The 18043-nt window shown below is 42.8% G+C and overlaps 1 protein-coding gene across 4 annotated transcripts in view; it reads left to right on the top strand.

Annotated features, from left to right (window-relative positions):
* The window catches only part of LOC136439663 (serine/threonine-protein kinase SMG1-like), a 72431-nt gene that overhangs the window by 33404 nt on the left and 20984 nt on the right, over window positions 1–18043 (top strand). For all 4 annotated transcript variants that reach the window (XM_066435164.1, XM_066435166.1, XM_066435163.1 and 1 more), the window contains exons 32-45: window positions 191–641; window positions 974–1121; window positions 1798–1963; window positions 2477–2665; window positions 5352–5496; window positions 6030–6200; window positions 6777–6918; window positions 12372–12627; window positions 13202–13372; window positions 14251–14483; window positions 15538–15636; window positions 16087–16243; window positions 16869–17074; window positions 17811–17964. In XM_066435164.1, the coding sequence (XP_066291261.1) occupies window positions 191–641; window positions 974–1121; window positions 1798–1963; window positions 2477–2665; window positions 5352–5496; window positions 6030–6200; window positions 6777–6918; window positions 12372–12627; window positions 13202–13372; window positions 14251–14483; window positions 15538–15636; window positions 16087–16243; window positions 16869–17074; window positions 17811–17964 (2688 nt within the window). The remainder of the gene's footprint in view (window positions 1–190; window positions 642–973; window positions 1122–1797; window positions 1964–2476; window positions 2666–5351; window positions 5497–6029; window positions 6201–6776; window positions 6919–12371; window positions 12628–13201; window positions 13373–14250; window positions 14484–15537; window positions 15637–16086; window positions 16244–16868; window positions 17075–17810; window positions 17965–18043) is intronic.

Here is an 18043-nt window from a genome sequence, read left to right as displayed (position 1 = left end):
TGAGGAAATGTTGCAACTCCATGATATGATTATTCACTTAGTGAGTAAATTTGGCTTAAGGCTAGGATTGAATGAAAGAATGCTGATAATGGGTCATTTTAGTACAGTACGGATTTTAAGTATGATAATCGTTGTATGCGCTAAAAAAAGACTTACTGACATTTTTACTTATGTTATGTTATACTCATAGGTTTACAGTCAGACCAGGACAGGTCCCCAAACCATCCTCAATGCCCTGTCAACCGTTGAGAGCGTGCCCGTCCTCACAAACCCTCTCCGACTCAAACTGGAACGCGAGAGCGCCAAAATCCTCCAGACAATGGGCCACTCCTCCGAAGCATGGGAAACCCTCAGCTCCTGCATTGCAACCTACGGCCCTCTCGCTCTGGACAAACCACCCACCAAGACGGCACGAGAAACGGGAGAGCTCGTCTCGCGCTCGCTCCTAACGTTGGTGAAGTGGCTGCAGGCGGATTGGAAGACGACGTCGTCGTACTTGAAGTTGGCGTCCAAGGCAGACGAGGGGTCGCTGATCCCAAAGTTGACTTGGAATGTTCAGGTCTTGCTTGAGTTAGAGGAAAGAGGAGTGCAGCAAGGAAAGGGGATTCTCAACACAGCTGCTGCATTAGTGCAGAGGAGAGGTGCTTTTTTAATAATATGATTATTAGATTAAGACTAGACTAGTGCATTTTAAAGCAACTCTTAAACAAAACTTCTGTGTCCCAATACGATTATTATGAATGTCATAATGGAAAAGTGTTCACTATATAGACTGTTTTTAATAAAGAGAGCTTTCTTGCGTGTAATAAGTTCTTTTCACATAGATGTGTTTAAGCGTAAAAGTTATGATGAAGAAAAAAATTATAGCAGGCTCCACCTCTCAGGAGTTGCCAAAAACTCTAGTACTGCCATCACTAGAACTGACAACAGTACTGCCATTGCAAGAACTGAGTTCCTTTCTCCCACCTGTTAGGTACTTCCCACGTGATGAGTGAGTCAGAGGTCACGTGTGGTCGATTAATCCACCTGAGCACCATGCAGTGTCCACACCTGTCCAAGGCCTGGTCCTCACTGGCAGCCTGGAGCTACAAATGGGGGCGCAAAGTGGTGGACGTGGCAAGGTATCTGTGATAACGCTTTCTTTTCTCAGTGTAATGATTCTTTAATCATCACCGGACGTAATGTACCTGTCACACTAATGTGTATGCGTAACTATTGTTTTTTAAGGCACAATCTATGTAAACGGCAGAACAATTCAGGGCTACTATTGAACCCTGCAACTCTGTACAGTACAGTGCCTGATTGTGACGAATAAACCATTATTATGTTGAGTATCTAACCATTGTGCTTATTCTTCAGGCTTATTGGGTATAGGTATTACACAAAACATAATGCAGACTTCCAGGAACCTTTGACCCAATACTAGTAATTTATAACACCAGGTTTCTGTAAGGTCACATTTCACATGTAAGTCAGTTTTCTTCAGGAAGGCCAAATGGTAGATTGATAATTTAGACCCTGTCCATACCTGCCTTTGCAAATGTGGATTCAACCAGACACAGGATTGATCTCAATTCTCGAAGCCTGGTCTACATGTGTATATCCGGCTCCGATGGGTTTTAAGCCAGATCTGTTGAATCCTGAGGTTTGCGAATTGGGATCACTCCCGTGCCTTGGTGAAGCCAGATTTGCTATGCTTGGTATGATTGGGGTCTTGTTGAGTACTCTTTTACTTGTGTTGAAAAGAATGTTAACTTTGGTTTAAAAAAACAACATCATTTTGTTTGTTGTTTTTAGCACGGCCGGCAGTGTGGACCTGACGGCAGACGACAAGGCGGAGATCCTACAGGTGCTTCCTGCAGGGATGGGTGCAGAGGAGGTGGACATGGTGTTCACTATCATCAGCCAGGCACACTGCAGCGCCAGCGGCATGCAGGAAGAGGACATCTCTGACAACATTCAGGTTTCTGTAAATTCATTTATTTTCGCAGTTACTGTAGTAGGAGAAAGGAGTTTTTTGCTGTGTTTTAAGTAGCAATGCTGTAGTGCAGTAGTAACACATTGGAAACGCGTATTGAGGTGTCATGAAGTCATATGGGAGAGGTCTCCGCAAAAAGTGTGAAAATAAGATCACTGCAAATATTTTGACACAGTAGTTTTTCATAGCTTGCAAAAATTGGTCTCACTGGGATAAGTCTTAATTCTTCACAGCATGCAGTTAAATGCATTAAGGCTTCAGATCACCAATTTAGATCCTTTGCTCTGACCTACACACACTGCTAAATGATTATCAAGCATTTTGTGCTTGAAACCTGTGTATTCGTGCCACATTCTGTATGACTCTTAGAATACAAGGGAAAATACGACCTAGTACTAGACTTGTGTCTCTAGAGTTAGTACTGATTTTGCCACATTTGTTTCTCCATCTAACACACAAATTCAAAGCCCTGATCTGATTTTCCCTCACTCTGTGCAGTTTCCGTACCACGACAGTGCGGAGACGACGCGGCGCCAGCTGCTGACCAGCTGCCCAATACTGCAGACCGCGGGACACGACGTGGTGGATCTGTTGTTGGAGATCTGGAGGCGGATCTGTGACGGACTGTTCAGTCACTACCACCTTGCTTGCAAGGCCTACTTCCAGTACCTCAAGCTCAATGGGGAGGTAAAGATCTTGGAGTGGTTTTGACTCCGTGTACAGAGTCTAGGCGACACACCAGTAATCTGCGCAGGCGCAGAAGGCCAACTTTTAGCCCATGGAAATAGGTTTGGTACCCTTGGTAAAGGTAGCTGTAAATGGGGCTTTTTTCAGGATATGTTGATATTTTGGAGCTGGATTTTACAGGTAAGGGTTTTTATCTTCTGATTAAGTTGAAAAATCAGACTTTCATCCATGTTTGTGGTGTCTGTAGGCCTGCAAAGTTTGCTGTTTTTGTGTGATTATCAGGTGGAGAAGGGGGTCAATCAGCGTTCCCGCCAGGCATACCTCAGTGCGTCTTTGGACGCACTTTTTTTGGAAAAGACGCACTCAGCTGGGCTGAGTGCGTCCAAACAAAATTTTGAAGGGAGGCTAATTTCTGTCACAAGTGGAACTAGAATCTTAGAACAACCGCTCATTTAGTAAGAAAGAAGCCTACGATGTACTTCCAGGGCTCTCTGTTACGCATTGTTAGCAGTCCAGGGCCAGGGGCGGAGCACCGCACGCCTTAAAAACATCAAACTCACGCCGGGCGGCCCTGGCCCCAGTGAGACACGCCCCTGTAAGCTCTAAGATCCGAAGTTCACTGAAGTGCCGACGGTCCTACGCCCGCGGGGCCAGTACACAAGATTCACTGGAACAAGGAGCGCCTCTAAATATCGTGTTGTTGCCCTCATTGTACTTTTTTAATGACAGTCATACAGATATTTGCGGCTCTATTAGTATTTTACAAGCCGTTTATATCTTGATCATGAACTGGGACGAGCTCAGGCGAAAGGTTCGCGCCAAACATGATCATGAATCGCCTGAATGATGATAGCATCACAACGTAACAACGCACACGGTAAGCACATCGATACATGAAAAAAATTATGTATGTCCCAGAAACTAATACAATTCACTAAAATCACACCCAACTTCTTGTAATCCTTCGATTTTATATAGAGAAATGTCATTGTGTTTATCAACTTACAATGTGATCGTGATTTCCCTCTTTTACGTTTGGATGCGGTGAACACACCTCAGTGCAGCCATCTTGTCAAAAGTTGTGTCGCGATTTCGTTCAATTTGCTATTGGAAAATTGACGCAAAAACCTGATCTCTGGCTCGCAGTATGACTGCACGAGTATGAGCATAGTTTTACGTACATCTAGGAAAAAAGAATGGTACGTACAGGATGAAGAAAGCGTGGAGAGTCGTCACTGGGAGCCGAAGCACGCACGGCTTTTCGGTAGAGACACAACTTTCTTTTCCATGGCTGTCGCCTGTAGGACTGTTTGCCTTGCAGCTACGATTTTGCCACTGGATGATCATTGATTTTCTAGGATCGACCCAACATTGAACCGGCCTGGATGTCTTGTTCACTTTTGTGACGGTAATTTATGCTTCTTTGACCGACAAATGGATTCTATACTTATCGCATATATCGTTCGATAATCACCTAGTTTCGTACTCGGTAACGTTACGAACGTTATGTTTTTTAATAAACTACGGCCTGCTTGTGAAAATTACTTGTAAGCTCATGTTTACTTACCTTTTCCTGTTAGTAACGTTCACGAGAACTACCGGTGTTAGTGACATAAAAACGAACTCTCCGGTCGAGAACAAACGATTGAACATAAAATGAAAACTGATGGTCGGTTTTATCAAACTAATCAAAGACTTAAATAGTATTTTCCATGCTCATTATCAAACTTGGTCGGTATCCACGTACCTCAAAACACGAATATAAAAGTTAAACAATGTGTTAGAAGTAAACAACAACGGTTGACAACATAATTGACCGATTTCCTGCGTTTTGAAAAGCACATTTGTGGGTCGTTCTCGTTAGCACTGCCACCGATAATGACAATGGCGGTGGTAAAAGGGACCACTGACAACCACTCTCAATCGCATGATTTGTCTCTCAAAATGCGGGAGATTGCGTTTCTGAAGGCTTGAAGATCCAAAATTTCCCGGGGGAGAATACCCCCGGACCCCTCTAAATTGCGACCGCCTTCGGCGGTCGGGTCGCGCCTTCGGCGCTCCACCCCCCTCCCCCCATATTATATTTTGGTGGACGCACTCTTAACCTGGGCTGGCGGGAACGCTGGGGTCAATGGTCAATTTTTGTAAACAAGGCCGGATTCGTAAGGGTTGTGCCGATTAGAAAGTTGAAATTATGCTCTAGATTGAAACTTTAGAGGCCTGACAGCCCTGCCAATGCATGTTTTTCATGGACTAAAACTCAGGTAGGTGACTTTTGACAGCCTGTTTCTTACATGATTACCATGTATTAAGATAGCAAGCTTGATTACGATCCTGTGGCCTCTATATGTTTTTGGTGTGTGAGTTTGTTTGGGTTGGTGTGTGTCCATAGTTATCTGAGTGACAGCTAGCTACTGATGGAATGAATCTGTTGGCCTATTGGGTTTAGATATCATTGTATGATTTTTTGCTATCTTTTTTTTCCATTCATTGTGATAGAGACCTGACCATTGGACAAATACAGTGCAAATTTTTGCTGAATTTGTTAGCATTGGGTATACATCAATTGGAGATGTTGGAGAAAATGTATAGTACTATTTGAATGGCAGGCATTATCCAAGAGTAAAAGTCACCATACAAAATTCTCTATTCTGAGCAAGAATTCTTCACCATTTTTCCTCCCCAGCCTTGCAGCGCCGAGTCCTTTAGTAATGAAGACGGGAACGTGACGGCGACACTGAGGCTGCTGCGACTTCTGGTCAAGCACGCCGGCGAGCTGCGGGTAGAGTTGGAGGAGGGGCTGGCTCAAACACCCACAGCTCCGTGGAAAGGTAGGCACAATGTTGAAAAGACGTCCCTTAGATATGGATCCATCTCTTTAGTGTTCTGTGGAGCAGGTTATTAGCTAGCTATGCGTCCATGCGGCTTTTGGACGCCCTCAACTAGAATAACAAAAAAATCAGACACCCTCTATTGCAGCCAGATGCTCGGAGGACACCCCTATTTCCCTGGTAATTACATACACATGTTACTGTGTTGCAGTGATACTGTTGTTTTTTCATCCTACCAGACACTGTGATGTGGATTCAATACATTGAATAGTCAACTTTTTTTATTAAATGGTAAGACGGTTTTTGACAAAGCTTGGAGTTTGATTTTTATGGCTTCAATGTGACAACTGAAGGTATTCCATATTGTAGGATTAGATATTAAATAAGAATTCAATAGAGAACATTACATACAGTTTAAAATTTCATACCAGTTACACCACCATTTTTCTTTGTGCAAAGCGTAAAGAGGTATACATTTCAGGGCTTCTCTAGAAGTGAATCATTTGCGTCTCTTTGGGGTTGTTGTCTTGCAGGTATCATCCCTCAGCTGTTCTCGCGCCTAAACCACCCCGAGGGTTATGTGCGACAGAGCATCTCGGACCTGCTGTGCCGCGTGGCGCAGGACTCCCCACACCTCATCGTGTACCCCGCTGTGGTTGGCTGTTCATCCATAGCAACCGACAAGAAGAACCCTGCAAAGGAAGGTAAGTGGCAAGACAAGCATTGTGTGTTCTTAAGTCATGTTCCTTTTGGGAACTTTTTTGCTTCTTCTGAGCTTTGAAGGGTAAGATCTGCTATTATCAATATCATTGACCCATTTTCGTATAATCTTGAGAGAAAAAATTGATCCTTTTGAATCATCATTCAAATCACATAAACTTGTTGCATAATGCCTCAGTCCTAACAATGTCATGACAGGTTAAGCTGTACATGTATTTACTTTAACAGGATTTGGCTATGTTACAACACTGTGTACTAAAGGATTGCCAATACAGCCAAACCTGCCCAAGAAGACCACTTAGGAGACTGATAAATTTTGGTCTTTGTGGACAAGTGGTCACTATAAACAGGATTCTTAATGCTTGTGTCAATGGGAAAAATTCTCTAAGGGACAACAAAAAAATTTGTCACATTGGCCAGGTGGTCTTTTGTAGAGGTGTTCACTTGTACAGGTGTGATTCTAATATCAATCGCTAGGTGGTCTTTTCGTAGAGATGGTCGCTTGTACAGGGTTGACTGTAAGAAGACCTTTGCTCATGCTACTACTTTCTTCATACCAGGTCCTGGGGAGATGCTGTCCACCATCTTGGCCGAGTCAGCAGCTGATAACGCCAAGGATGACGGGGAGGAGACTGAGGACAACTCTCAGTCCCAGGATGAGGAGGAAGAGGAAGACAACACGGACCTGAGAAACTGTTTCAGGTATGGGGAGAAAAGTTTCAATCTTCTGAGAGTTAGTGAATGAGAGAGAGAGAAATCAAGAGAGGTCTTGTATCTTGACAGAGTTATGTGGCATCACCAACAGTTCATCTTCCAAGTCTTGTCCATGGTCCTGAAAATGTTGTGATGCTACAAGGGAGACACCGGTGTACTGATGACACACACACACACACACACACACACACACACACACACACACACACACACACAGGCAATAGAATAATTGTCATGCATAGTGAAAAGTTGTCTGCAGAAAACTAGTACTGATAGAATAGACCCCTTTCCAAATACCGTGGCCATTTTGAATCTAGCGCGAGCGCGCATAATTCGAGCGCGGGAAAAGTAAACAAACGGTAAGCGGTAAGGCGTCCCCAATAGAAACCAGCGTTGGGTCATCTTCTGCGGCGAGATGTTCTCCTCCTCGGTGAAATCTATCGATATATTTGCATGTCACAAGTAGATAATATTGTTGTGGACACTTGGACTCGATATCGGCTAGTAAAATTGTGAATTTCGGCTACTTTTCCACAGTTCCTGCCGGGCTGTTGAGCGCGCACTACAGTGAAAAACTCTAATATGTTTACACCGCGTGCTTGTGGTTTCCCTGATAATGTTAGCTAAAGTCGAGAAAAAATCCCACAACACACACACTTTTCGGACTGGGATCCTTGTAGCTACGTAGATAGAAATATACAGAATTTTACCAGTTGTGACCGTAATTTAGACGATGACTACTTTGCCTGGGAAAACTACGCGTGTTGGGCGCTCGAGAAGGTCGTGTGTTCTGTCAAGCCTTTCTTAACATAGCTTCGTCCGCAGATATTTTATACTTCCACTGGATAAAATCCCACAAAAACGTGAACATTACGAACTGAGCCAATTCAGAAGCGTATTATGGAAAACCGCAGTTTCTGCGGCTCCCCCGCTGTGCGGAGTGCTATTGGCACCTTGGCGCTAGCAAATAACCGTGTGGTAGCTTGACTCTAGACCAAAGACACCAAATACCAATGCTTTGTATCCTTGAATTAATCATTACGAAGTGTGCTACAATCCCGTAGGTTCTCTGGTTGACTGGAGCTTCTCTAGCTGGCTGATTTGGGAACAGTGGATGCTTGAAGATTAGTAAAGCGGTCTCCTGTATTCACATTCGTTCATTAGAGAGTTAAACAATGGTCTTCCTTCACAGTTCGGTGACGGAATTTCGCTTCAATAGTGAAGCCAATCAGCGCTCTCCTTTCCTGTGACGTCCTTTCCTGTGACGTAGATATCACGGGCCATCTGTCTCAGAGTGGTCACTTTAGCGTGGGAAGCGGTGTTGGCCACACACGCGGATCGTCCTAGCCCCATGGCAGGAATCAACTACTCTCCAAGCAGAGGAGTGGGTCCGGCAGGTTTTTGACGTGTTTTTAGGCGTTTTTGTCGGGCTTTCTACTTTGTCATGGTTTCTTTCTATCTTTACGTCAACCATGGTATTTGTGTTGCCAAAGTTCGAGCTAAGACTGGCTCAGGGTCGGCCTCAGTGAGCCCTGTTGGGGAAAGACTTTCATTGTCTGAACTCATCTTATAGGGAGACTGAACACCACAATTAGCGGTCGTGTGTTTGAAACATAACGGTAGGTTTAGCTCAAGAATGGATTTAGTGAGCCCTGTTGAGGAAACTCAACTTATAGGGAGACTGAATACCACAATTATAACGGTAGGTCTAGCTCAAGAATGGATTTAGTGAGCCCTGTTGAGGAAACTCAACTTATAGGGAGACTGAATACCACAATAAGCGGACGTGTGTTTCAATCATAACGGTAGGTTTAGCTCAAGAATGGATTTGGTGAGCCCTGTTGAGGAAACTCAACTTATAGGGAGACTGAATACCACAATTAGCGGTCGTGTGTTTCAATCATAACGGTAGGTTTAGCTCAAGAATGGATTTGGTGAGCCCTGTTGAGGAAACTCAACTTATAGGGAGACTGAATACCACAATTAGCGGTCGTGTGTTTGAAACATAACGGTAGGTTTAGCTCAAGAATGAATTTAGTGAGCCCTGTTGAGGAAACTCAACTTATAGGGAGACTGAATACCACAATTAGCGGTCGTGTGTTTGAAACATAACGGTAGGTTTAGCTCAAGAATGGATTTAGTGAGCCCTGTTGAGGAAACTCAACTTATAGGGAGACTGAATACCACAATTAGCGGTCGTGTGTTTCAATCATAACGGTAGGTCTAGCTCAAGAATGGATTTAGTGAGCCCTGTTGAGGAAACTCAACTTATAGGGAGACTGAATACCACAATTGGCGGTCGTGTGTTTGAAACATAACGGTAGGTTTAGCTCAAGAATGGATTTAGTGAGCCCTGTTGAGGAAACTCAACTTATAGGGAGACTGAATACCACAATTATAACGGTAGGTCTAGCTCAAGAATGGATTTAGTGAGCCCTGTTGAGGAAACTCAACTTATAGGGAGACTGAATACCACAATTGGCGGTCGTGTGTTTGAAACATAACGGTAGGTTTAGCTCAAGAATGGATTTAGTGAGCCCTGTTGAGGAAACTCAACTTATAGGGAGACTGAATACCACAATTATAACGGTAGGTCTAGCTCAAGAATGGATTTAGTGAGCCCTGTTGAGGAAACTCAACTTATAGGGAGACTGAATACCACAATTGGCGGTCGTGTGTTTCAATCATAACGGTAGGTTTAGCTCAAGAATGGATTTAGTGAGCCCTGTTGAGGAAACTCAACTTATAGGGAGACTGAATACCACAATTAGCGGTCGTGTGTTTGAAACATAACGGCAGGTTTAGCTCAAGAATGGCTTTAGTGAGCCCTGTTGAGGAAACTCAACTTATAGGGAGACTGAATACCACAATTAGCGGTCGTGTGTTTGAAACATAACGGTAGGTTTAGCTCAAGAATGGATTTAGTGAGCCCTGTTGAGGAAACTCAACTTATAGGGAGACTGAATACCACAATCAGCGGACGTGTGTTTGAAACATAACGGTAGGTTTAGCTCAAGAATGGATTTAGTGAGCCCTGTTGAGGAAACTCAACTTATAGGGAGACTGAATACCACAATTAGCGGTCGTGTGTTTGAAACATAACGGTAGGTTTAGCTCAAGAATGGATTTAGTGAGCCCTGTTGAGGAAACTCAACTTATAGGGAGACTGAATACCACAATTATAACGGTAGGTCTAGCTCAAGAATGGATTTAGTGAGCCCTGTTGAGGAAACTCAACTTATAGGGAGACTGAATACCACAATAAGCGGACGTGTGTTTCAATCATAACGGTAGGTTTAGCTCAAGAATGGATTTGGTGAGCCCTGTTGAGGAAACTCAACTTATAGGGAGACTGCAGCTGAATACCACAATTAGCGGTCGTGTGTTTCAATCATAACGGTAGGTTTAGCTCAAGAATGGATTTGGTGAGCCCTGTTGAGGAAACTCAACTTATAGGGAGACTGAATACCACAATTAGCGGACGTGTGTTTGAAACATAACGGTAGGTTTAGCTCAAGAATGGATTTAGTGAGCCCTGTTGAGGAAACTCAACTTATAGGGAGACTGAATACCACAATTAGCGGACGTGTGTTTCAAACATAACGGTATGTCTAGCTCAGTTGGGGAAAGACTTAAATAGTCTAAATTCGACTTATACATGTTATAGGGAGATTTGTTGAACATAATGGGAGGTGTAGCTCTGGGCTGGCAGTGTGTGCTGTGGGGATTAGCATAGTAATTAACACCTAGCCGAGAGTCAATAAACTCCGCCTGTTTACGACCAGACCGCTCATTTGCATTATACGCTTCTGAATTGACCCAGTTCGTAATGAAATGTAGGCTTGAGCTCAAGGTCCTTTTGGTTAGGAATTTAGCAGAGTTTTGGCGGCTTCTTTTGACGCGTTTTCTGAAATATCAAAACCTAAAGTACGTGAGTAAAGATGGAGTGTTTTCACTATGCGCCGTAATATCTTAAAATTTCCGTCGGATGATATTTCAGAAACGTGAAGATATAGGCTTGAGGGCTCTGCGAGTAGAAATTTGACGGAACTTCGGTGGCTCCTTTGACTTTGACCAAGGAGGTTTTGCTTTGACGATATTTTAGTGCCAAGATTAGCGTGAGGAAGTTCGTTAGTGAAGCAAGGGGGCGTGTTTTCTTTGTAGCGTTTCATTTCATCACTTTTCGCGGAAATATTTTAGACTTCCGCAGGATGAAACCCCACAAAAAAGGAAAATATCGGCCTGAGGTCCTTCAGTCCTCAAGCCAATATTATCTAACTTATTTTTCGGTTCCATTCGGCCAACAGATATCTTGAATATTGCCGCGCAAAATGATTTAAAGAAACGCCACATACAGTGGAAAACACACCTTCACTCACATACTTAGAGTCCTCAAGACTAAATTCTTGGCATCCGAAAAGATCGTCAAAAAAGCCGCCGGAATTCTGCCAAATTTGAGGACATTGAGCTCAAGCCTATATTTTCACGTTTTTGTAGGATTTCATTTGGCGGAAATATAGAATATTGCTGAGCGAAGTCGATGTAGCGCTGCACAGAAAACACGACCCTCCCCCAAACTCACTTAATTTCAAGATGATGTTGTCATTGTCACGACAGCCAGGCTCAACAGTTATATATATACCTCAACGTAGCTACAAGGGTCACAGCCCGAAGAGTATATGTTTTGTGGGATTTTTTCTCGACTCTAGCTAGCATTATCAGGGAAACTGCAAGCACGCAGTGTAGATACATTAGCATTTTATCACTGTAGCGCGCGCTCAACAGCCCGGCAGGAACTGTGGAAAAGTGGCCGAAATTCAGAATTTTACTAGCCGATATCGAGTCCAAGTGTCCACAACAATATTATCTACTTGTGCCATGCACATATATCGATGGATTTCACCGAAGAGGAGAACATCTCGCCGCAGAAGATGACTCAACACTGCTTTCTATTGGGGACGCCATTGCAAAGCTTTACCACTTACCGTTTGTTTACTTTTCCCGCGCTCGAATTATGCGCGCTCGCGCTAGATTCAAAATGGCCGCGGTATTTGGAAAGGGGTCTATTGCACATCAATCATCTTGGATGCATAGGCATTATAGTACCTTTTCTGAAAATGCAGAGAGAGATACATGTAGAGAGAGAAGGAAAAAGAGAGATTTCAAATTTGATGTGATCAGTGCATCTCTTTGGGGTCGTGTGGCGTAACGGCAGGATTTCTGACTCAGAACCAAGGGGTTCGGGGTTCGAATCCCCTGCTGCCACCGATCTTGTGCCTTTGGGAAAAAAGGTACTTAACACGATTTTCCCCACTCCACCCAAGTGTAAAAATCGGGTACATTATGTGTGTGGGTCACAACATCAGCAATAGCTGCCTGTGTCCCATGTGTATTGCACTGTTGCAATTCCAATAAATCCAAATCCAAATCTCTTTCCTCAGTGCGATTGTGGACACCCTGTCCAAGCACAACCCGTCCATGGTGTCGCAGGTGCAGACGATGGTGTCAGAGCTGCGGCGAGTGACACTGCTGTGGGAGGAGCTGTGGTTCGGCGCCCTGAACCAGCACCACGGAGACATCACGCGACGCATCCACCAGCTGGAGGACGAGGTGAAGCGCGTGCTGAGCAACACCACGCTCAGCCACGAGGAGAAGTCAGCCATCATACTGGAGAAACACAACGCCATTCTCAAACCTGTGAGTTGATGTGTGGGACCTATTGTCATTACTTTGAGACAGACTATGCAGTAACTGTCTATTGTTGAAGTACTGAAAGTCGCAAGAGTTATGGTCACATTCTTCATACGACACACTGTCATATGATCACACATCGAGGGCATTCTTGGGATAGTTGTCATGTTTACACAATTTGGTTGTCTTGTTATTGAAAAGGTTGTTTTAGACCCTTGTTGTTGGTTGGTTCTGTCACAGCCTGCTTGAAAATTCTATGACATCAAAATTATAGGACGACCAACGACAAATGTGACCGCACCCAATACTGTCTTTCTTCCAAGAACATCAAAATTATACCTGTGCTTATGGCCTGGATTCAACCTTATATGCTTTTAGCTGTTCTAAATCAATTTACAATTATGTAAACTATTGTAAATTTTTTCTTGAATTGTTTTTAACAGTGTTCACATAGTATTTCAGCATTTTAAGCCACAATACATTTCAAGTTAAATTGTTTGCTGAAGTCTGCATCAACGTTAAGAAGTCAATCGATAGTTGACATATGACCATTGTTTATTTCTTTGTTTGTTTGTTTTAGACTGTGTTTGCCATGGAGCACCTGAAGGCCATCACGGACCAGCTGGGAGAGACGCCACACGAGCGCTGGTTCCAGGACACGTACGAGAAGCACATCGAGGAGGCCCTGAACAAACTGAAGAACCCTCCCAACCCCAGCACCCCCCAGAACTCATGGGTCATGTTTAAACAGGTGGGGCCAAACAGACATCTTCCTTGTATTTTGAACCTGATGTTAGGGTGACGGGGCTTGAAATTCTTTTGGGGAAATAGGTGCACTGGTGCACCCAACCAAAAAGATTAGGTGCACAGAAAAAAATGTGGGTGCACCAGATAAAATAAAGTGAAAGTTGAATGTCAACAAAACATAAGTTTGACGCTACTGTATTTCTATCAAGATTTCACATTTCAACCAAGCAATACATCAAATAAAGTACAAGGAAAGGTTACATTGCTCTTTCTGATACTTACATTTCAAGAATATTCTGTATGCTAGTGAACACAAGAAATGTTGCCCTATAGAGTACAAAAAAATCTAGGTGCACTGGTGCACCCACAGTCAAAAATTGGGTGCACAGCTCAAATTTTGGGTGCACACAGGTGCACATGCACCCAGTATTTCGAGCCCTGGGTGAGAAAGAAGAAAATTCAACTTGTTTTGATAAAGCTTCTTATAGTATACTGTAAACCTTGAAACTTTTGCAGTAATTTAAATAAGAACCTTGCGATGACCTCTCCTCTGTGAATTCATACTGTAAATATGTCTCCCTCGCGTGACTACGGTACATCAGAATTGTTTCAGCCGCGAATTTAAAACGCTGCGAAAACTTCCTTTTTCCTCCTACTGCAAGATAAATCACCATAAAAGTAGACGAATGTATAGTATGTCAAACTTCTCATTTTCAACAATGTCATAACTATTTTTAAAATTGCAGCAATTTGTACATTATACATACAGTGCATTTGCATGCTTTTTATCAAAGCCCCAGATCTTTTGTAACAGATAGTGATTTACATGTATTAACAGTGTATGCAACATAATGTTACTTATTGTGACAATGTCTTTTCCAGTTGCATCACGTACTCCAACAGAGGGCACAGAAACGATCCACCAGCGTACTGAAGCTAGACGAGATCAGCCCCAAACTGGCGGAGATGACGGACACCGTTATCGCTCTGCCAGGAAGCAGCCTTTCGTCAGCGCAGCAGGACGTCACGATCTCCGGGTTCTGTAACACGGTCACCATCCTGCCCACGAAGACGAAACCCAAGAAGATCATGTTGATGGGCTCCGACGGGAAGAGGTATAGGAAGATCTTTCTATTCACATTGCTGATACTCTGTCAAGTATCATTGCTGCTTCTGAGAAAGACGTTTTGTAGTTTCACTGCTGTCCCTGGTGTTTAATATGTTTAGTTAGCTTTCTGTCCTTGGTGCTGAAAAGGCTTTCCTTAACATTGCTGTCCTGGGTGTTTAAGATTGTTGTTGCAAAATCACTGTCCCTGGTGCCGAAAATCTTTCTCATAGGATTGCTGAAATACCCCTTGAAATTGCTGTCAACGATGCTAAAGACATTTAACTATCATTGATGTCCTTTGTGCTGAAATATCATAGTTTGTAAAATCACTATCTCTGGCGTTGAAAAATCTTTCTAATAAGACTACTGAATTACCCTTTGAAATTATTGTTCCAAGTATTGGAAGACTTTTTAGTCGCATTGCTGAAACACTGTCAAGTATCATTGCTGCTTCTGAGAAAGATGTTTTGTAGTTTCACTGCTGTCCCTGGTGTTTAATATGTTTAGATAGCTGACTGTCCTTGGTGCTGAAAAGGCTTTCCTTAACATTGCTGTCCCTGATGTTAAAGATCATAGTTGCAAAATCACTGTCCCTGGTGCTAAAAAAGCTGTCTAATATTAAAGATTTAGATAGCTGTCTGTCCTTGGTGCTAAAAAGGCTTTCCTTAACATTGCTGTCCTGGGTGTTAAAGATCATAGTTGAAAAATCACTGTCCCTGGTGCTAAAAAAAGCTGTCTAATATTAAAGATTGAAATACCCCTTGAAATCATTGTCACTGGTGCATAAGTCATTGAACTGTCATTGCTGTCCTTCGTGCTGACAGATCATAGTTTGCAAAATCACTGATGCTGTCTCTGACGCTGAGAAAGCTTTCTAGTAAGACAGCTGAATTACCCTTTGACATTGCTGTCCTTGGCTCTGAAAGATACGTCTAGTAGAAAAACTTCTCTTAAAACAGTACAGATCATTATGTTGTTTCTGATGATAAAAATGCACACATTGACGTTGCTGCCCTGTTGATATTCCATTCTTTATCATGATAACTCTTCTCTTTCCAAAGGTACACGTACCTGTTCAAGGGCCTAGAGGATCTACACTTGGATGAGCGCATCATGCAGTTCCTGTCTATTGTCAATAACATGTTTGCAAAAGTCAACAGGTACGCATCAACCATATTATTTTATACAAAAAGCATGACAATGGAATTTCAATGCATTCATACGTAAGCAATATGATACAAGCAATTGACAAATTTAAATGACAGAAACTGATGTTGCCATAGGGGGTTATACTAACAAAATGCCATGTCATCGCACATGTTTGAACATGTTAGAGCGACATACCCTGAATCTGGAAGAAGCAGATGTTTGTTTACAATCTAACTGATTTACAACAGATAAGTATAAAAATATGCCATTTTCTCAGTATTTTATGTAACTGAGGAAGGGCAATAGTTACTGACATATACGCTATTACATGCATAGACATTTTTTTTAGTAAAATCCCGCCTATGATGACATCAGTTTTGTCGTTCAAATTCTTTTATAGGATTGGTCATTTTTCAGGCTCAGTTTTGTAAGAATGACCTACATGTTGATTTGTTTTTCAGGCACCTAAACCCCAGGTACCATGCCAGGCACTACTCGGTCACCCCTCTGGGCCCCAGGTCTGGCCTGATACAGTGGGTGGACGGGGCCACACCTTTGTTTGGACTCTACAAGAGATGGCAGCAGAGGGAGGCAACCATCGCTGCTATGAAGCAACAGGTATAGGGTCTGATTATTCTATTGCAAATTGCTTGGTATGATTGATTGATAATACATTGATCAAACTTATTTGTAGTTATAGTTTTTATGTTTTATTTCTGCCATTTGAGTTTGTTAATGCTTAATACGAATTATTTCTGCAATATGTTGTTATCATGTTGTATGGTATTGCATTGTATTGTGTCATATTGGCCACTGGAAGAATGACCTCTTTAGAAGTCTGTGGTGAATCACAACAAAATTGAAAGGTTGAATCATCGTTGATTTTTTAAACTTTTGTAACAGATCATTGATTGTAGCATTGCTGTAAAATCAGATGTTGTAGCATTGCTATTCCTGGTACGTAAAGATCATTGCTTTCTTAATTTGTTATATCATTCCTGTCCTTGGTGCTGAAAGACCATTTGTTGTAGCATTGCTGCCCCTCGTGCTGAAAGATCATTTGCTGTGTCATTACTGGCCCTGGTGCTGAAAGTTCTTTTGTCCCAACATTGCTGTCCCTAGTACTGAGGTTGCTGTTGCTGTCGCTGTTGCTGAAAGATCATTGTTTTGATAAATCTGTCCGTGGTGCTGAATGGTCGCTGTTGTAACTTTTCTGTCCTTGTCTTTCCTTTCCTTTGTACAGGGCTCCAGTAGCAGTGGAGGTAGTACCCAGGGGCTGAACACGGCGCCCATCATGCGCCCCAGCGAGCTGTACTACAGTAAGATCACCCCCTTGCTGAAGGAGAAGGGTGTGACGGACCTGTCCAACAGGAAGGAGTGGCCTAACAGTGTTCAGAAGGAGGTTCTGTGTGAACTGGTCAGAGAAACTCCACGAGACCTGCTAGCAAGGTTATGGTTGTTCTGTTACCCTTTCTAATCCCAGACCTTATGAAACTAAAGCTTCTTTGTAAAGACAAATCAGTCTCTACAACTGGACAACTGGATAAGATCCAAAGATTACTTCCAGATGTTTCAAGTGTCATCCATTGCTCTTCTTCAGCATCACTAGAATGAAGTGGCAGAACAAGCATCTTATCCAGTTGATTTATTTGTCTTTGAATGATTGTTTACCTAGATGTCTAACCTTCAATGATGTACATGTATATCTTTCACTCTGATAGATACACATCTCGGCTCTTTTAAAAAACAAACACATCTCTTTCGTTTAGTTTGTCTATCGTGCAAAATTGCTATGGTTTGGTTCAGTAGTAGTAAACTAGACTGTCGTTACAACTTATATCCTACTGTTTCATAAAATGGTGTGATGAAAATCTGTCATAGTCATGCAGGTAATACAATAACTATAAATTCATTTATTTTTGCGGGGACTTAATTTTTGGTAGAAGTGGAAAGGAGTTTTTTTAGTCCACGGATGAAACAATTTTGTAGTACAGAAGTAATACCTTGGAACTTCACATTTGCCGTGTCTTGAATTCCTGGTCGAGAGGTCTCTGTGAAAACCCGGAAAATAAAACCTCCAGGAACATTTTTAAGATTTACAGTAAACAAAGATTATTATGCATCATTATTTATACTGATAACTGTTGCATGCTAACTGAATGGTGTATCGTGTTTATTTCAACAGAGAACTATGGTGCTCCTGCAGCAGTGCGGTGGAGTGGTGGCGAGTCACCCAGCTGTACTGTCGCTCCACTGCCGTCATGTCCATGGTCGGGTACATCATCGGACTCGGGGACCGCCATCTCGACAACATACTCATCGACCTCAACACAGGAGAGGTGGGCTGTTTCAGCATGCCCATAGCCAGGATTTTGTTTGTTTTTTTGTAGTTTTTTTGGCCAAGTGAGCACAGATGGC

The sequence above is a fragment of the Branchiostoma lanceolatum genome, chromosome 8 (genome assembly GCF_035083965.1).
Source record: "Branchiostoma lanceolatum isolate klBraLanc5 chromosome 8, klBraLanc5.hap2, whole genome shotgun sequence".
In the NCBI taxonomy this organism is placed as follows: Eukaryota; Metazoa; Chordata; class Leptocardii; order Amphioxiformes; family Branchiostomatidae; genus Branchiostoma; species Branchiostoma lanceolatum.
Note: the sequence above shows the minus strand (reverse complement) of the source record. Positions and strands in the feature narration are given on the sequence as shown.